Here is a 21,543-nt window from a genome sequence, read left to right on the forward strand (position 1 = left end):
AAAAAAAGAAACCTCTGATATAACTTTCTTCTTTTTATGCATATATTTTCATATATTTTTTAAAAATTTTATATTTAAAAAAAAAAAGAAAGAGACCGTAAATGATTTAGTTAAAATGAGAAATCAAACAATTAAATAAGTAAAATCAACAAATATGTAAATAAGAAAATAAATTAAATGAATGCGCAACAAATTGAAAGAGATCGATGAACTAAAACGGAACATTGCGCTAAAACGATTTGAGTACTATAAGGTAAATTAAAGTATGCAAATTAGCTGAACCGTTACAAATGAAATGTATTATTGCTTTCAGAGCTTCAATCACTAAATTATAATTACCACCTTGAAAATATGAAATATATTCATCAATCTTTTAAACTATTTCCCTTTTTACCTTAAAATTTTTACATCTGCTTCCTCTGCAATTACTGCGGGACTCTTATAAGGGACACTCTTAAGAAGTAAGTTTGTTCCTGGTAGATTCTAGAAAGTTCTGTAAAGTATGATAAAATTGAGAAGAAAGCAGATTAAACTATTGTAATCGTATTAGAGAAGAAATACATCAAAGATCGAAAAGAATAAAAATTTTAGCGGTAAATTGACGTGAGAATTTTCCATTTTTTTTTTAGTATAAATGACACATTATTGATATTTCCATTGAGAAATTTAAATTAATTAACTAAATATTGAAATTATTAATTTCTATAAAATAATAAATTAAACTTGATGCATTGATTAAGTGAATGCTTAAATTTGAAATTGATCATATTCTGGAAAACTTTTCAACAGTATGTTGATAATTCGTTTTAAAATTTTAATCTAATTATGGATGTAAGCTTAACTAATATAAATTAGATTTTTGTTGAAAATATCACAAGCATAGCAATACGAAATGAATATTTCAACTAATAGAAATGACCTTTTTCTTAGTTGTAATTCTCATTAGTTCAATTCAATAGATTATCGGTAATTTGGGAAATAAACACATAAAATAAGTAATTAGTAGGCATAATAGTATAGCTTTAAGGTCATTTACAGAGACAATGTGGGTCATTTACACTTATAAATTCAATTAATTTCTATCTCAATTAATTTCACTCACAAATTTGAAGAATTATGGAAACGATAATCTAACTGTGTGTTTGTATTAAAATCAGAAGAAAAAAATTAAAATTAAAATCGGACTAATAGCACTTTATACCATTAGTCATTCAAACCAGTTGTTTAATTATCAGAGTTATCAGTTTTTTTTTTCTCTTTTTTTTTTCGGCAATTATAACAATTAAAGATTTAATTTTTACTTTAACAAAAATTGGCCATCATTTTGGTGAAAACGATATCGAATGGTGATGTCATTTCAATCAAATGTCCTATGAAATTTGATTAAAATTGTGACACTATAGTGACAGGTAAAGCAAACAATGATGAAAAACAGAGACATTCACAAGTAGTAAGCCAAAACAAAGTTCATTACACCTACCGAAAGGTCATACAAGTGATTTAGTTACTAGATCGATAAGGTTAAAGGTTTGTAGCATTGGCGGGATCAGAATATCTAAGAACTCCCACAGCTTTTGTGATAGTTGATGGCTTTAAATCCAAATGTAAACAAAGTTACCGGACGGTAAACAATGTAAGAGACAATTGATGAATTATAGTAAACCAATTCAAGCAAATTATTCCCAAACTTATAAGAAAAATGAGTATGATAGGGCATCTAGTCAAAATTTAGAAGTTATTCTTATCCGTCCATTTAAATTGAATAAAATACTCATTTTAAGACGGGAAAGGGGTGATATTGAGATAGTTTGGCTCCTATGAAAATTCAATAATAAAGAAGTAATAGTAATATCAATAATTAATAACAACTAATAATAATAATAAACAATTATTAATAATAAATAATGGTAACTAATAACATAATAATGATAATAAAAAAAATTAATAGTGGTAATAATTAATAACAATAATAAACAATGATAGTTAATATTAATAATAATAATAACTAATAATAATAAGTAATCATAATTAACAATAATAATATTTAACAACAATAGTAAAAATTAATAATAATGATTATTAATAACAATGATAATAGTTAACAACAATAGCAAAAATTATTAACAATAATGATTATTAATAATAATAATAATAATAATAATAATATATATAATAAAAATAATATATTATTATATAATAAAAACACTATATTATTATATAATAAAACACACATATAATAATAATATTATATAATAAAAACGCTCACATACAGACACACGAATTTTTTTAGTATTTTGTTTTTTTTTTTTAAAGTTATATAGTCTGATTGAATTGAAATTCTTTTCTTTTTTTTGCCTTTGATTGCAGACCAGCAAAATTAAATTACAATTTTCAATATTCGAACTAAAATTTAATTTAAAAATATCAACATTCTTCCATCTTGCAGCAATCATTGCAAAAAAGATATTAGCAAATTAATGGAAATGAGACAAAAAAAGTGTTCCCTAATTAGTATAGCTCCGAGATTTTTTCAATACTATCACAAAAAAGAAAAGTTTAAAAAAATTTTTTCAAAGAAAGTTTTTGTTATGTCCGAAAAGAAAAATAAAAACAGTTTATTAATGAAATTGAACTGAACTGTGAAATTAGTGAGGTATATTTAGTTCGCTCATCAATTTCAAACCAAAATATATTTGAAATATTTGTTTAGCAATAAAATTAAAATACCAGAAATGCAAATTAAAATATCAAAATAATGAATAAGATTTTGTTAAATTTTATGATTTTTTTTTTTTTCTTTTGTTACATATTGAGAAAATTGAAAATTTTGATTGCAGACAGATTGGATTCATTTTTAGCTATTTGAGTAGCTATGAAATCACAAATAAAAGAATTGTGGTGAAAATTTTGCGTTCAATTCTTCAAAATGCATTTCACATTGCTTTGATAATGCAAAGCTCATTAGCATTGCGGTTAGCTAACATAAAATCAGCTAATAATGTAAATTCAGAATTTAGAAAGTGCTGACCAATGGCGGATAAAGATGATTGATGAGCTTTAAAATTCCCAAAATTCTTGGCTTAAAATTTACTAATAAATTTTGCAATGTATTCCTTTTACTTTTCAATAATGAAATTTATAAACATACGACTAATTTCATTGATATCACATAGAAATATTTAGATAAATCATGAAATGAAATGAATTGAAATGAGACGAAAAATGTTTTAACAAACAATTTTTCTGTGATAAAATTATCAAATAATTCATCAACTGATTATTAATTACTAAAAATATTAATTTTTCTCTTTAAAGAAGAAAAGAGAACGAAAGAGAGAAAGAGAGAGAGAGAGAGGGAGAGAAGAAAGGGAAGAAAAACAAACCATTTTTCGCCAGCTTCCGAATCTTCATCGCTATCAATTTCACTTTCATCATTATCATTCATATCATTTGTCTCATCACTGCAACTGCTATCATAATTTGAATTCTTATGAACTGAATTTCGAAGTACCATTCCTTCTTCTATAATAAAAAAAAACATTGAATTATAAAATACTTTGACATATAATAACTTTCAACTGATTTATATAATCTCATATCGATTAAAATAACTGAAATAAATCTTAGAATTTGTAAGTACTAAATTTGAAATAAAAGTATTTGAAAATAATAATACGTGTAAATGATAACTAGTGTTAAAGAATGCAAAGAATTGATGAATTGAATAAAAAAAGTGAATCAGTAAATAAGCAAAGAAAAATGAATTAAAAAGTAATTAATAAAAAATGATATAAGCATTCTTAAATATGGTACTTATTATCTTTCAAAGTACATTTCCAAATAAATTTTTTGATAACAAAAGTGAACTTAGCTGGAAAGGTTAAAGATGACAAATTAAAGAGATGTGTAAGTGAATGTAAGATTTTTTACAATGTTTGATATTTCCACTTTAACATTTTTAATTTTATAAAAAAAATGAACGACCAATAAAAAAATTCGAAATTTTGATCTTTCATACAATTTCGTTGAGTGATATATCATAAATTAAACGTTCAACAATAGAAATTCAACAAACCAAAAATGAAAGCTTTAAATTTCAATTGAGAGATTTTATAATAATATATTTTATTCTATCTAATCAATGTTAATTAGCTAACATCAGGTATTATTTTATTATCTAAATAGAAAAGTTGTTTTTAATTATTAATTCATTTTATTTCTTTTTTTTGGGACACAATTATTCAAGCATAAATTTTGTAAAAAAAACTTTCAGTTTCATAAAAAATAAATTAAAATGTGCTTTTTTTGGTAGTAATATTAATGAAAATTTGAAAAGATAAATTAGAGTTCTTTCCAAGAAGGAATATAAACACCTGTTTGCTGTGCTATTTGCAATAAAAGTACATCTTTCTCTTTAAATTCTTAACTATTCTTTTTTTTTTCTCTTTTTTTTTCTACTACAAAAGGAAGATTGAATTATATCTGAATGATAAAAGAAAATGAAAATGTCCACAAAGTTTAAAGTATTTCAATACGATAATATGTTGACATTTTGATGGTACAAATTGCTGATATTTATTTATCGATATTTTCTTTTTTTTTTAAAAAAAATAAATTAAAATTAGCTTTATGAATTATATCTATGACTAACAAACTATGATGTATTAACAAGAAGATAAGTTATTACTAAAAAACAAAACAATCGTCAACTATCGATTGATTATTAGGAAAAACTTTTTCACTATTTAGTTTGTTAATTAAATTAAATTTTTCATGCAAATTTTCACTAGTGATCATTACTGCTTTTTTTGTTTATTTCATGAAACATAAATTCAATTTCAGTATTGTATTTTAAATTCAAACTGGAAATTTTAAGTAATTAGAAAATTGTTTAAATCATTAAGAGGATGTATCATTTATATAGATTTAATAAGAAATTTAGAAACTTGTTAAATATATAAGTCATTTTAGAAATTAAATTTCTCTTTATGGTAGAATTATCAGATTAAATCAGTACATATGCGATAAGAAATAATTCAAAAGAAAAAAAAAAGAGGAATTATTAAAAAAGAGGAATTATTTAAAGAACAGCAATTGCTTGATTAAAATGTAAAATTCAAATAGGAAATTTTTTTCTTTTTGCTTTAGTACAGTTAATCAGCCAAGATTATTAAAAATAATTCAACTTACAAAAGTGAGTAATGATAATTGTTATCAGTATGAACAAACCGAATAAATTGATCATAAAATGTAAAGAAATTTATCTTTAACAATAAAATACTAATAGATTCTAACCTATTTTGTGCAAAGATATAAATGTTAAGGATTAATGATAACAAAATTAGTGAAAAAGATAAGTTTTACTATCTGCCACATTTCATAAAGTATTTAAATTAATGAACAAAGAAGACTAAAATAAAATGAGAGTATAGCAGGACAGTACAAAACGATAGAAAAGTAAATAATACAGTCTATTTTTTTTTTATTTTTTAGTTAAAAATAATGCATCGATAGGAAAAGAAAATGAACAAATATGATTCATACGATCAAAGTAAACAATAAATAAGTAAACAAATCAGTAATCATTTAGAATTGAAAAGCCGACAAACTGTTTTGTCCAACGAACACTTAAACTAACGAATTTTCAGAAAAAAAAAATAATAATAATAATAATGATAATGATCGAATTAACTATCAGAATAAGATGACAGGAAGTATTCAAAAGTGAGATAAGAATTCAGAAAAAAAAAAAAAAAAACGAAGTCTTTCCGATTTCGTTCGATCCGGTGGGAATAACAGATGGTGGGGTTAGCGTTGTCATGTCATCATGATGTAATAGACAAGAACCATCTTTTCATTTAGCTATTTGCTTCTGTCACTTAATGAACTGACAGCTAACGATGAGCAAAGATTACGTAAGTTCATGAAATTAAACAAATTTTACTAAAAGTTTATATATCAGTGCTTTTTGAAATTTCATTAGCATTAAATTTTTTTTTTTTTGAAGTGAATTTTTCCTTGTTTTTCTTATTAATCGTAATGTAATTAAATAGATAATGTTAATCTTTTCTGTTTCTTTCATTGTGCCATCTCGTAAATACTGCAATTTTTATTGAATTTAAATTATTAGTTAAATCTGAAAGAATCATTTTTTTTTTTTTGAAAAGAAAAAATTTAGAGAACAAACAGTTCCGCTTTAACTATTAATTGTGAAAACATGTTTGTATAATTGAACGAGAAGTATTATTATATTAAGGAGACACTTGACCTATCGATGACATTTTCTTCCCTTTCACATTTCATTTACCATTTATTATCAAACAAAATTTACAATTTAAAATGTTTATTACATGTGTTATTTTTGCAAAATTTATCGACGGTTAAAATAAAAATGAAATATTTTGAAAATTTTATTTATGAAAAAAAAGAAAAACTTCAAATTTTGATCGAAATATAAATTTTATTACCATCTGTTATTTATTGTAGCTTATTTTTTAAAAAGAAAAAAACTAACACAGCACGATAGACATGATTATCTGCAAGTTGTTGTATAGAAAATTGATGAATCATCTTATAGATAGCTGCTCATTTTTGTAAATTATGCTATCAATATTTGCATTAAAAATAGATTTCTTTTTTTTTTTCATCGAAATGATAGAGTAAGTGATACATTACTCTAAGTTACATTACTTTATTACTTCTACTATTTAATTAAGTAAAATGTCTTTTTACTACTTGGAAGAAATCAATTCTTTAACTTTATTTATTCTTTAGATCCGATTAAAATTTCAATATATCTTCAAATTATGCTTATTTTAGATTATAGTAATATGAGATAGCATTAATCGAAATATTTTATATGCAATAGTAAGCAGAATTTTTTTTATTATAAATTAGTTACTCTTTTTTTTCCTCTTTATAAACTTTTAAAATCTGTGAACATTTTAAATATCTATTTAGTGAATATTTTCCAATAAATAATTGAAATTTTGAAACTATTTTTCATTCATAAAAGATTTCCTACTGTAATAATTTGAATAATTATTGTAGATAGATTTTTCCGATCAATCAATACGATAAATAAACAGTAACAATAATTTGTAACAAATAGAAATGACAAATGAAATGAGTGAATGATTTGCATATAAATGAAACAAGTTTAAGTTGAAATTTAAGTTAAAAATATTCCAATGTCACATTTTGAAATAATATTGAAATTTTTTGCTTCATATATACATTCATCTCATTATTTTAGAAATTATTATATTGACATCTGTCGTAAACAAAAAGCGATTTCAAAAATTATATTTACTGCGCCATCCCATAAATAGTTTTAACTTATTGAATAGCTCTTTAATAGACTAAATATTTATTAAATTGAATTTCAAGAAAAAAAAAAACTAAACATTTTTTTTTTTGTTGTTGTTGTTGTATTTTGATCTAAAAAAAAAATAAAAAATATAAATGGAATTTTTTTTCGCTTTTTTTTTCTTTTTTTTTAAAATTAAATGTAATTAAATTAAAATAAATAAGACTAAAATAGGTTTATGATTTATTAATTTCTTAATTTAGCTAAAAAATAATTTCAAAATTCATTTCAAAATGTAAAAGAATTTTTATCACAAAGAAATAATTATTCCTGAAGAGGCTGAAATGAGGTACAATCATTTGTACAAAATGATGTAAAATGTCTTTCTCTTGCTATGTCACCAACCACATCACTAACCAATAAGAAATTTTCGAGGACATTTCATCCAAATGTAAATAATGATTACAATTAAGAAGTAAAAAAGGAAAAATGATGATATTAGTGATGCGGAAGCGGAATGATTGCAAAAAAAAAACAGAAACAGAAACAGAAAAATATATATATTTTTACAAATAAGGAAATATATATATATTTTTGTTTGTTATCTCTCTCCCTCTCTCTCTCCCTCTCCCTCTCTGTTTATTCGTCTCTTTTTTTTTTGTTTACAATCATCTCCGTTCATTTCTTTTTTCTTTTTTTTTTTACACAAAATGGAAAGAAAATATCGTTAGAACCGATTTGCTAATTTGCATAATACATAGATATTCTAAACAGAACGATCAATTCTCTTTGCTTGTGTAAATATTCGATGAGATGAGAAATTGAAATACTAAATAATATATAATTTTGGAATTTTTTCTTTTTTTTTTCTTTCAAACTAATTTAAAATTTTTAAATTAAAATTTTTTCCATCGTGAAAATATCATTTCTGTTAAAAATTTTGTTTTATGAAAGATTAATTAAAATTAAATGATGATTAATGATGATAAATTAACAAAATTTATCACATAAATGGTAAAAAATATTACAAATGATCAAAATGATAAATGATTTATTTGTAAATTTTATTTTAACAAAATATTTCCTTCTTTATATTTCACTTTTTTATTTTTAATCTTAATACTAATATAATCTCATTCTCTAAACTAATTCAGTCATATATGAAATTCATTCATTCACTTACTACAACATTACTTATAAGAAGTTATCTCATATTACTCGTCGATTCGATTGCTGTCATTGTCATTTAAGCTTTTTGGATGAGACACTAAAGTGAAAACAATCATTTTGCATATAAATGAGAAAATTTTGATGAAGAATTAAACCATCTTTCAAGTCCGTAAATTTCATGAGTACCAGATGTTTACACTGTGCAACTGCTGAAGGTCAATTGTCAATTAAGATAAAGTCAATCTTCGTTTCTATCTCTTTCATAATAAAAATGTATTTCTTATAACAGTTTATTTCTAATTTTTATTTGATCAAAAGTAATTGAAAGACTATTGTCTGATAACAAAGTGATAATTAGTATGAATATCAAGAGAAAATTAAATAATCTTGGAAACAAGTTTATTAATAATTATACAACGATACTAATTAATAGTGCAAAATAATAGTTTCTACTTCTTTTTTTTTATTGCATTTCATAAATTGCAATCCGAAAAATAAGAAATTAGACAATGCCAAAGAACTGCACCAATATTTAAAAAACACTCAAAGTGTATTATTAGAGCAAAGAAAGACAATTAAGATCAAAAAATGACTGATAAATTGCTTTTGGACACTCTGTACAGCGACAGCAGTCTTATATCTTATTGTCTCTTGCCTTTTAATCAAGGTTGAAAATAAATACGAAGTTTTGTTTTTGTCCAATCCATTCATTCACTTTCATTCCAAAAATTTTCAAATTATTTTCAACACATGATTATAAGGATACAAGAAACAAAATGAACTGCTTGACAAAGATCACTATAAAAACGAACTCAAACAAAATACGCTGCTTAAGTTGAAATCAAATCTAACTGGAATGACAGCATTCAAATGAGCGATTTACTAAAAAACTGTCCAATGAAAACAAAGGCACAGCTTCTCAAAATTGGTACATTGCTATAATAAAAGTTGTATATATATTAAAAAAAATGCAACACGTAAAAAAAAAAAAGAAAAAAAAAAAAAAAAAAACAGTTAGTAAAATAACTGTTCTTATACGAGTATCTTTTACTAATAAGAATCAAATACATTTAAATCCAAGATGAACAAATCATAATGCACAGGATAAAAAGATCAAGAATTTCGTCTCAGTAAAATAATGATTAAACAAAAAAACCAGTAGAATATCAGTCAATATTACATGCATGAAAATCTGATATGTATTGTCGAATCACCCAACAACAAATGACAGGGAGATATTCAAACTATTTTCAAAAATAATCGTTAAATTTCACAGTTTCGATAAAAGCCAGTAAAATCTAATCGCAGTGCAAGTTCAACATAATGGATTTTGCGTGGAGGTGCCGTTAAAATATTGAGTATATCCCGTATAAGCAGCTGAAAAGCATAATAATTCCATGCGATAATATTGAAATAAACACTGCATCTATCTGATAACTAATCATTAATGAAAATTTCATGCTATGATTCTGTTCAATGACTACAGCCCTCACATTGCTTTCATTCTTTACTGGAAAAATATCTAATCTAAATGGTTTAACCTTTAAAAATTCAAAAAACTGCGCAAAGTAAAAAGAAAATCTAAATTAAACATTACTAAACCAACCACAAATTTGGAATTTAGATTTTTCACTTTTGGCTGATAACATTCTTCTAAATGTTGTTGCAATTCTTCCAAGCGAATCCGTTCTTCCTCTTGTTCGAAAAATTTGGTATCATAAACATCTTTGTGAGCCAAAAATTTCTGTTGTTCATTGAAACGTTTACGAGCCTCAATTGCATCGACCATCTAAATTAAATTAAACCATTTCGGTCTCAAAATGCATAATGATGCTGAAATTTTTATATCATGTACATAAAGAAGAAAAAACCAGTCTTAATATAATTTACCTTTGATCGGAAAGTGCTGTAGTATCTGAGAAGATCTCTTATTAATGAGAAAAGTACACAAAACAAGTTATGCACCACCTAAAAAATAATGTCATTTTAGCCAAAATCAAATATTTAAGAAGTAATATCAAGCAGAGATAGAATAAATTGAAAAAAAGATTAAAAGATTTAAGAAACAAAATTTTACCGTGGTTTCTTCATTTAAGAAAAGGTCTTCTTCAAGTTGTCCAAGGTAACGACTATGTGCCTCTATGATACCATCTAGATCATCAACATCATCCATTTCAAGAAACAAGGATGTTCGACGACGTAACACAATCTGCAAAATAATTACAAAAACATTTTTCTTTTTTTGTTTTGTTTTGAAAATAAAGCAAAATTATACAATATCTTATAGGAGTACTTTCTGACTCAAAAGTATATTATGAGATTAAAAAAAGTAATATATAAAGTATATTATGAGATTCTGACTCAAAAGTATACCATAAGATGTAAATCACTGAGTATAACATTATTTATCAAATTTGCTTCCAACTGAATGATTTAAGAAAACTCTGTCATAAGAAGCATCATGGATGAAAGAAAGAAAAACTTACACTATTTGAAATATAGGAACGCACAATACTCAAAATTTGAGACATTCGAGCAAAAGAAACTGTGAACATATTCACCACTAGTGTAGCATCTGAAACAATTAATCGAATAGAACCATTTTTGAACAGCTATTATTCAACAACGCATAAAATAGTGAGGCAAATAATAAAAATAAAATAAGATCTATAAAGCATAAAATACATAACAGGACCTGCAAAGCTCTTCTTACCGCTATCTCTGCAAACTATCTGAATTATAAAAAAAAAAATAAGTAACGTTCTGAATCATTTAAATAAACAATTTCAGCGGAGAAAGTAAGCAATAATTTTTGAAGAAATCGCAACAGTTAAAACAAACCAGACAACGGTTCATTCTTCATAAAACAGTAGTGATCCAACAAAGCAGCAGTAAGTTGAAAATCAGTTGAAAGCAAAAGCCATATAAATTCAAATGCATTATCGTAACGTTCCATTGCACTAAAAAATTATCAATTTCATCAAAAAAAAAAAAAAAAAAAAAAAACGAACTTGAAAACAAAAAACTGCAATGTCATAAAATTGCATAAATCAAATATCCTGTAAATTACAAGAAGTAAAAATTCTGGCACTCGATTCCGAAGTATAGACGGAAACTAAAAAGTTACAATAAAGAATTGTTCTAAAAATTGTTCTTTTTCAGTAAGCCAATTAAACAAAGGTTGTTAGCTGACTTAAAATTAATGTCCTATTTTAAGTTGCAGCAAGCATGTCTGCATAACAAACTTTAGCTAACTCAATTTCTATCATTTATGATTAAAATTTTTATTATGAAGCTTAGTTTAGTATCCAAAAGGACATATGTATTCATAATATAAAAGATATAAGTTCAAATTCGTAGTGCACACATACAAATTTGCAAAAGCATCAAAATGTACGAACAAGTAGTTAAAAATGAACAAACCTTTTGCTCAGAACAATTGAGATCGGAATTTTAGACTCATAATTCAAGCGAATGGTTGCACAGCCATTTTGATCTCGAGGACTTGCAATGATACATGAATCACCTGCTTCATTAATTCCTTCTATTCTACCACAAGTTGCATCAATCGTTGCTCCTTTCAAAATATTTTTTGGCCAACTCTTACACTGCTGAATGGCTGCAGTGAATGCATCAGAAACTTGATTCGAATTCAATTTCAACATATCATCGTTATCACTTGTTTTTTCCCTGAAATTGATCGAACTAACTCAAAAGCTAAATTTTTACACTAATATACATTAATCGTTATTGAAAATGCAGTACGGCTAAACTCATTATTAACACTGTGTGATTGGTGCAATATTGGATGTTGTCGGTGATGATGCAAATTAGTCTTAGTCATAAGATCTGTCTTGGATTATCCTTCTAAGATTATTTGAATTATTGTTTCATCCGAATTTACCTGCTTTCATTTTCACAATTCTGACTGCTCTATACTGAATATCAACTACTACTGAGTTAATGTATTAAAGAAGGAATTTTTTAGTACTCAAAGATGTATAACACAGTACAATGCACTACAGAATAAGACTTAATACTTTGAATTACATCAGTCTTTATCAGAAAGTAATCCATTCCATTAACTGAATTAAAGAACTCATCAAAGAATTCACACTAACATCAATTTTGCATAAAAGGTTAATGCAAAATTTTCGTCGCTCAACAAATAATGCTGCTCAATCGCCAATATATGAGCATGAAAGTTATATTTTTGAACGATATTCTGTGAAACTTTGCCACTCATTTGACAACATAACCTAAAATTCAAAAAAATTTTAAAATAGAAATTATTATGAAATAAATTGAAAGATATTGTTTGGATAAAAAAACGGTATATATTTTAAAATTTAAAACTATTTTGAATGCAAAGTAATTGCAACCAAAATTTGTCGAATAAGTAAAAATCAAAAATAGTGTTGACATATTGGAAAAAAAAAAAAAAGACAAATCATATCTGGCAGAATTTTTGAGGGACAATAAAGAAAAAAAACATACTTTTTAACAGTACGCCAAAGATGATGACCAGCTGAAACAAATAAATAGCATTTCAATGGATCAACCGAAGAAAATATGCGTTGTCTTTCGTGCAAATCGTCATCTTCCATACCCATCAAATTCAAAAGGGTTACGCTTTTCCCAACAATAAAAATCTAAACAAATTTATACAGACAGTGAAAATCAATTAATTTTATCAGAAATTTCCAGAAAAAAAAAAACTCAAACAGAAAACCAAAACAATAGAATTTTCTTCCAGTGGATATCAAAGTATGTTCAGCTTCAATTGCAAACAAAATAACTTAAGCCTAGAAATTTGTAAGAACAAGATTTCAAGAAATAGCTCCTTCTGATGCACCTTTTCTTTTAGTCCTTCAAACTGTTGGAAGATTGTTGGTACTGCATCATCTATTATTATATATTCATTTAACCAATTTTCTTCCACAGCCCATTTGTTTTGCGATTCGATCATCCACTAAAAATGATTCTGCCAAATTTTATGTAAAACCATTCCTTTCAAAGCAAAAAATTGGAATTTCTAAGGCGGTCATAACTTTTTATAATTTTAATTTATCTTATTCATTAAATTTACTACTGTTTGTTATTTCCTTAATTCATTATTATTTTGTAAAGTGGAACAGATCAATCGTTAAAACTGTATCACTCTTAATCAAATATAACTGATAGTTATTGATTTCGTGGTGTAAACTCAAACTCAGCTAGATGACTAACAACACAAACAGGTAAAAAGTAAAAAATACTCGGAAACCAGGATCCATCAATCGACCATAAACAAGCCAGTTATGAAGGCATTCATGAAAAATATACATCATAGGGCGCAATATCACGTGCAGAAATTGTGTTATAAATTTATTGGAGATACTCCTAAAGCAGCAAATTTTTAGACTGATATGAAAATAAATCTTCGTACTCTTTTAATTCAGGTGTTTACAAAAATAGTAAAAATATATTTGATCATCATATTGAAAAATAATCAAATTTCGAATTACCAATAAAATGAGCAGAGCATATTGAAAATATGCATCCCTTTGAGATCGTCAAAAGTAAGAATGAATTTCGAAAAAAGTGGCAACAAAATTTCCCAATTAGACAATGCAACCAAAACATCCAAACAAGTAAACGATCCTCGATTGGACATGTACTAAAAACCATTTTAAGCTCATTTATATATATTGACAAAGAAATGCTTGAGTGTCTTATAATGTTCTGAATGTAGTAGTGTAGCAAAAAAAAAAACCTGAAATTTTGTTTATATTTGCCAAACTAAAAAAGACTACATACCTTTGTATATAACATGGAGACGAGGTTCATGTAACTTGATAATACTTCGGACAAACCTGTGTAGAAAGCCTGAAATAATTAGTCAGAGGATGAATTTGTCTCGTTATTTACCATTCATTTCGTTTCAATTCTGTGTTCCAGCATTAATTAATATGATAGGTATCTTAAAATGAGCTGAAATAACATCCAGTAAAATTTCAAAACTGAAACGAATAACGGATTCTACTTAGCAAAATTTGTTCATGCAGATCAAATTAGTAGATGTTATCTAGCAGAATTTCATTTCAAAAAATCTTATAGAAGATCCAAAACAGGATCTGACTGCATCGAAATTTGACAAAAAAAAAAAAAAAAAAACAGAAAAGCAAAGTGAAAGTATTACTCGTATACCATAGCGCTCATAATAATTATGTATGCCAAAATTTTTTCATCTTAACTTGTCTGTAAAACGAAAAGCAGAAAGAAGTAAAACAGACTAGAACAAGACGATCCGAGGACGGTTTTTGTGATTCATGTTGTAAATGCAAATAAGCACTTGCGATGGGCAACAATCGTAACAGCTGAAATCGTAAAGTGTCGTCGATTGCAAACATTTCGCCTAATTGTAACTCAGCATGCCTGTGATCGCGACATATAATGTAAGTACCTTCGATACCTTGCAAAGCCATCAGTACATGTCTTGTCAGTTCGTCTTCAGATAAAACTGCAAATTTTGTTGATTAAAATTGCCCTTTTGTGCGATCCCCTCTTTACATATAAGATAAAGAGCAAATTTTTGCAGTTCCTATTTCAATATTTGATAAAAAAAGGAAAGGAAAAACAAATCCAAAGATTCGATTGTCGACAAGAATACGACAACAATCAAAGAAGTGACATTACTTAACTTATAATGGTTACGCTTTATTTAGAAAAAACAAAAATTATCATCTCTTACCAAAATTTGAATAACACTGAGATTATACAACAGGCTTTAAAATCAAACGTAATCAACACTAACCTGAAGGATGTGCCGCTCGTCCGGTAAGTGCAGAAGTCTGTGGACTTAAAAGCTGTACGTGTTCGGGCCTACAAGAATTCTTCAAAAAAAAAAGCATCAAAGCTAATTTTTAATTAAAGTAATGTAAAGATTTTTTCCCACAACTTTTATTTGAGATAAACTACAGAATAATCATCAAAAATGCTTGCGCTAGTATTAATACCAAATCACAAAAGAATATGAAGTAAAGCATAGTTAAAATTACTTTCAATATGAAATAGAAATATAGAAAAAAAAAATTTAAGATTAAAGGCGTACGAAAAAAAGCTTTCATCGCTATTCCTGGTACTTGGTGTCGTCGAATGGCTTAGAGCAAATCTGGTGGTACGTTGTCGGGATATCGGTGTTATCGAAGTAGTACTGGTATTTGCATTTACTAATCTCAGCTTTGCACTTCGCTCAGCTTTCTTAGCATACTGGAAAAGATTGCATTAAGGCATTTGTAACAACAAATTTTCTTGCATTTTTCTAGTTTTGATATTTAGTTTTTTAAAAATTCCAATAAGAATAGACGATAAATATGAAAAAATAAAGATGAAGAATAGTGATCATAAAGATAAAGAATCATGAAGATCATAAAAATTGTTCTTTTTTCTGGATATCTGTTTAAACAACTCTAGTTCTCTATGATTCACTTCTTTTCCATTCTTTTTAAGCATGAAACGTATTATTGTTGATTTCAACATTTCCAAAGCAACAAAAATATTTGTTCAGTAGAAGTGGAAAGACCAATTAAAAATATGGAGCATATGAAGAATGCAGTGTTGAGAAATATTGTAGAAGAATTAAACTAGGACATAAAGGCTAGGTAAAATTCGCTCCATATATTGAGCATACCAGATACTACGTGATTATACGCGACAAACTCCTACATCAACTTTCTAACTAAATATTAAACCACATACGGAAAAAAGAGATTGCAAAACAAATCAAGGGAAACATGAATGCTTTTAAAAAAAAAAAATAAAATAAAATAGGAGTTCAACAAAAAACTCGTGCAACATAAAAATAAAATTTTTCAGAATTATTTCAACCCTTCTAATAATAAGTGCATTAAAAGACCACTGCAAATTGGTAGCACTCTAAAAAAAATGATTATGAAAGAAGAACACTTTTAAAAACGCCTAAAGGCATGTTTTAAAAACTCTTCCTGCTTTATAGTACCAAATTTTCTCAAATGACGAAAATGCGAAAAGCCAAATGTTTAAAAGTAATAAAAACATATATGACATAAAAAAAGCATGTTTAAATAATGAAATAAGACTTAAAGAAATATTAAGCAAAAAGTCTGATGATAGATTTCGCAGTTAACATACCCGATCGCCCGCAGCATAGGCTACAAGAAACAGAACTAATTTGTCTGCATCCATCAAATCTTGTCGTATTTGCAGTCGATGTACTATGTCCTCAAAAAGGGCAGCCTTTCTTCCATTTCGTTTTATATCTGTAAAAAACACTTAGTTAGTATGGATAAATTGATCAATGAATCTATGCATATACATTCAAAAATCTCCGTGAATAAGTTATAACAAAATATATTAAAAAAACTGAAACCAAATATTCTATTAAATTTTGAATAGTCTAATGTATAATTAAAATGATCACACATTTTTTTCGAACTCGTTCGATTTCTTTCGCCGCATCAACTTGAAAAGCTGTACAATGTCCCAAAAGAAACAAAGATAAATCTTCACGATCAGAAGCTGAAATTAAATAAATAAAGAAGAATATTAAATTCAATATTATTTTACTCACAGGATCATGACTTTATGAAATATAGTCAACTATGTACCTTTGGAAAGTATTATACGTTTGACAGCATTTCAATTTCCAATATGTTTCAGTACTTATTTCAGGCACTATTTATTATTGTTTATGGATTACCAACTTATCACTGAAGTCTAAGACATGAAAAGTTTTTGATTATTGTATTAGGAATAGCAAAGCAGAAAGTAAGTTTAACACATAAGGCTGTATTATTTTATCGTCGAATGTGAGTACTACCAATATGCAATCAAAAATAACAAAAACTATTACAGAAAAATCCAAAAAAAAAAAAAAATGAAAACATACGGTCGCAGTTAAATTCTTGTATGAAATGATCTAAAAGTGGATTAAAAGTAGACGCGCTAGATTCCATCATGCATTTGGTGTTCGAACTGCAAACCATATGTTTTTTAAGCGATACGTTTCTCGACAATATATAGGCAAACAAATAAGATTAAAGAAATTACTGAGTAATTTAGAATCAATAAAATAAATGGATGAGCCAAATTCACAATTTGTCGGACTAAATTTCGTCTATTCAATGTAGTAACATGACCTGGAAATTATGTAAGTACATTTATATGTATATATGTTGATATTTTAACTTGAGAAAAATCTTCATAAAGTAACTTCTAATCATAACGAAAGTAGAATACTTCTTCCCTTTTAAAATTGATCAGCAAAGTAGTCATAACATAAAATAAAACAATGTATGCTGCATTATAGAGCCATGTGATCAATATAAATCAACGAGGCAAGTATGAAAATGAAGTTTTACTTTTAGACATAAAAATATAAATAATGACAAGTAAAATAAAGCAATCAACAGAATGCTTAAATGACCAAAAATTTTTTCATTCAGTAAAAAGCAACTGAAAAGTGAACTTTTAAACAAAAGAATTTCACACTTTTCTTAATAAACGATTTTCAATTAATGATCGCAACTACAGAGATGATGTCAAGACATACTTGTAAACTTATAAGAATACATCAAAGGCTTTTGCATACAATATAATTAACAATGAAGACTAAAATCAAAAGATCTGAAATACCGGAAACATCAACAAAAAAAAAAATTTTTTTTTATTCAAACTTAATAAAGACGGCAATAATTTAAAACAAATAGCTCTAAGCAATATGCACGCAATTATTTAAATTCAAAAACAATACACGCTATATGCGCTGTATATAGTAATCATCATTCAAATAAAACAAACATAAACAGATGCTATCCATTTTTTTTAAAACCATATTTTTTCCTCTCATAAAAGAGATCTGTTTTGGCACTTCCTAAATTGACTATTTTTGGACAGCCATCTCGATCTTTTTCCATAATCGTACATTCCTTGCAATAATAAGCATCACTCACTCCCGAACCCCCACAAATGACACAGCGTCCCTAAAAGCATGTTATCGATTAAATTTGATTAAACTTTAAATCAAATAATTTCAAATAACTCGAAAAACTATCATAAAAAAATAACAAAAACATAAAAGAAAATAATCATGAAAGTTGCTACTTCCAAAATTGAATATTAAAGAGTTATATTATTAATGAAAGCAAAAAACTGTTAATTACTAAAGGAAACCAAGGTAGTACTCTTTGTTTCTCATTTCAGAAATTACTAATTCAAGATGAAATTTAAAAAAAAGAAAAACCAAATGAGAAACTTGAGACAGATGGTAAATTCTGCTTAATAAAACTCCTTAAGATAGACTTACAAAACTTAGCATTTAATCTACTAATTTAGATATGTAAATTTTTGCAAGGATAATGAAATACTGTTCAATAAAACAATTCAAACATTCATTAGCTCTCACCTGATATGACCCATAATTACATTCATCACAAATCCTTACTAGCGTACATGGCCGAACATACGAATCACATATAACACAACGACCATCACCTACAAATAAAACTAATGAAATTAATATTGCAAATAAAATTGGAAATGAAACTAATCCTACAACGAAAATAAAACATCTTGCAAATTGCTAAACAAATTAGATGAAGTAATACAGTAAATCCCAATAATATAAAAGTGTATTATTGGGCTTAACTGATACAGAATATATAATTATCCTGTTCATTACACTGATTAATATTTGAATAAATAGAAGACCAATTAATGATTGAGCAACTATTAAGGCAGCATGCCAACCAAAACCTGAATACTATCAAGCTTCTAGAATCATTTAATGTCGCATAACTAATACTATCCGTCAAGGTCCTCTTTTTCAAGCCCTGAGAGGATGCTATCACCAGAAACAATACTATCAGGCATCACAACTGATTCATTTCAGACATTTGCTGCTTAGTTTTAAATGCTAGGCATTATTTAGTAAAAATAACAGCTTATTAAAAGTTTCAAGGATTATGTCAATAACAAACTTGACATTCCTAAGAAAGATCTAAGAAAGAAAAAAAAGAAAATACATTTTTCGCAAAGTCGACCAATAGCAACACCTGGCTGTTTACGACAAAAAATCAAATCTGGATGATGTTTCGCCATCTCACACAACTTCTTTTATCGTCGCAAAAAAATACTTTTCTAAAGAAAACCAACGGTTACTTCTCAAAAAAATACAACAATTCCAAATCTCGTGAATCGTTACACTTTTATCAACAAAGTTTAAATGAATTAAAAAGCATTTTCTATAAAAATTTGATAAGACTTAATCGTCATGCATAACAATTTCCTTCTGCGTTACGCACTAAACACACCAAAAAATCAGTTTCTATAAAACATCCCACTATCAATACAAAAGCAAAACATTGCAATTCCTTTGCATATGACTACAGAATCATAATTCCTGTCAATATAACCGGAACATTGCTGCTATCCGGAAAGACACCAGCACACGCATGGCAATCCGTAAAAGATTCATCTTGAATTCCTGGCGGTAATGCAAATGATGTTCCCATTGCATGCAACGATTTGCTGTGAGAGGGACTCGAATAAATAATTTAAGGAATTATATGCGTTGTGGAATTAAAAGTAATGTAATGAATTTGGAATAAATTATTTAAAATGAATGGAATTTTTTTTTTTAGGAGAAGTGATAAGTAATTGGGATTACCTGTGATTACAGGTGGTGAACAGGTAGGTGAACAGAAATGGTTATCAGTGTTGCAATCATTGCCAATGATGTAAGTTAATTTTAATTATATAGCATACTATCTTTTCTTCCTACTGCAAACTTTTTGCAATTTTCATTGAATTAATGTTGATAGATTAATAATTTAGTAGTAATCAATTTATGAGTATTAGATAATGTAATAAATAATTAAGAAATAATTTAATTCACTGCATGTCGCATTTGCAGTTTAGCAGTATAGATTCTTAATTGAGGTAAATTTTGAGTATAAATGGATCAAGCATTTAGAAATAATTTTGGTATTAAAATTTTCTCTCTCTCTTTCTCTCTTCCTTTTTCTTTCTTCATCTATTTTAATAAGAATTATTTTCATTAATATAGAGTGCACCTTTATATCTGAATGTAAACGAGAAAGAATCATCGCGACGATTCGATATACAAATGTTCATTTATTGTTCACTTGATATTGTTGATGAAAAAGTATTTGGTGCAAATAAGACCTTGGAATTGTATTTGGGACCACTCATATCAGATCAGAATTTCAAGGTTCATTTTTAAATTTGATGAAAAGAAAATCAGTCGAGTAATTTAGATATTTCATTTTAATTAAATTGCTTCAAATTACCATTTTACACGAAAAAAACTTATTAATGCGGAGAGAATAAATTGTGATCAGGATTTGATCATATTTCTAATCGTATTTTCAGTCATTTGGTTATGTAACAAGCACTAATGTAAAAATGATTATTGTGACGGAAATAGGTGATACTTCACTGAAGGATCAAGATATTCGTTCCGTAAGTTATTTGCTTGAATTTTATGAAAAATGATCAAAATAAATAGTTCCGCCTTTTATGATAATTCGTAAAATTAGAACCAGAATTGTACTCTCATTGAAACATATAACTTACGATGTGTAAACTGCATTACTATTTATTAAAATAACAGTTGAAAATTTGCTGAATGCAGTTACTGTTTTCAGCGAAAAGTTACCAAATTTCTTATCTACAAAAATTATCTTCAGATGTTCAAAAGGCTTCATAATGCTTATTGTAACTCACTCTCAAATCCTTTCTATGTTCCCGGACAACTTATCAAATCAAGGTAAGTTTTAATTCTGAGTAGAAATGTACTTCTCCCTGTTAAATTTCATGGAAAGAATTTTTCTGCAAATTCTATTTAAAAAAATGTCTTTTTCAGAGTGTTAGACGAAACAGCAAAAGAAATATTTGCAACGTGATGGAAATTTATTTACTTAGGCTGACTTTGCCATAATGTATTATTCACGTGATATGTGTTAACAGTTTCTGATCATGATGATGTTTGTTATTTTTCTGCCAATAATTCAGTTTGAAGTGAT

General features: G+C 26.7%; 4 protein-coding genes across 4 annotated transcripts in view; 1 reads left to right on the forward strand and 3 right to left on the reverse strand.

The window, feature by feature from the left end:
• Positions 1-3,514, reverse strand: part of Bma-mig-10 — a gene marked incomplete at both ends in the record, with an annotated part of 38,241 nt that extends 34,727 nt beyond the window's left edge. The window contains one exon of the mRNA XM_043076397.1: positions 3,384-3,514. Coding sequence (XP_042932331.1) covers positions 3,384-3,514 — 131 coding nt within the window. The remainder of the gene's footprint in view (positions 1-3,383) is intronic.
• Positions 3,515-9,742: 6,228 nt separating this feature from the next.
• Positions 9,743-17,457, reverse strand: Bm10479 (Spc97 / Spc98 family protein; the record flags this gene model as incomplete). Its single annotated transcript, XM_001896430.2, has 18 exons — positions 9,743-9,856; positions 10,086-10,268; positions 10,557-10,688; positions 10,966-11,054; positions 11,321-11,439; positions 11,903-12,169; positions 12,601-12,738; positions 12,977-13,131; positions 13,335-13,451; positions 13,738-13,861; positions 13,987-14,138; positions 14,279-14,347; positions 14,755-14,981; positions 15,276-15,343; positions 15,573-15,730; positions 16,631-16,758; positions 16,922-17,017; positions 17,388-17,457. The coding sequence occupies 18 exons, from the start codon at positions 17,455-17,457 to the stop codon at positions 9,743-9,745; spliced, it is 2,406 nt and encodes an 801-aa protein (XP_001896465.2).
• Positions 17,458-18,309: 852 nt separating this feature from the next.
• Bma-phf-5 (splicing factor 3B associated 14kDa protein, putative,PHD finger-like domain protein 5A, putative) lies at positions 18,310-19,597 on the reverse strand (the record flags this gene model as incomplete). Its single annotated transcript, XM_001896429.1, has 3 exons — positions 18,310-18,480; positions 18,903-18,991; positions 19,522-19,597. 3 exons carry the CDS (start codon positions 19,595-19,597, stop codon positions 18,310-18,312), a joined length of 336 nt encoding a protein of 111 aa, XP_001896464.1.
• A 605-nt stretch (positions 19,598-20,202) lies between these two features.
• Bm5716 (hematopoietic stem/progenitor cells 176, putative) lies at positions 20,203-21,423 on the forward strand (the record flags this gene model as incomplete). The annotated part of the gene is made up of 5 exons (XM_001896428.1): positions 20,203-20,235; positions 20,565-20,729; positions 20,891-20,980; positions 21,208-21,287; positions 21,384-21,423. The coding sequence occupies 5 exons, from the start codon at positions 20,203-20,205 to the stop codon at positions 21,421-21,423; spliced, it is 408 nt and encodes a 135-aa protein (XP_001896463.1).
• Between the last annotated feature and the right edge of the window lie 120 nt (positions 21,424-21,543).

The sequence above is a fragment of the Brugia malayi genome (assembly GCF_000002995.4).
Source record: "Brugia malayi strain FR3 genome assembly, contig: Bm_v4_Chr1_scaffold_001, whole genome shotgun sequence".
Classification (NCBI taxonomy): domain Eukaryota; kingdom Metazoa; phylum Nematoda; class Chromadorea; order Rhabditida; family Onchocercidae; genus Brugia; species Brugia malayi.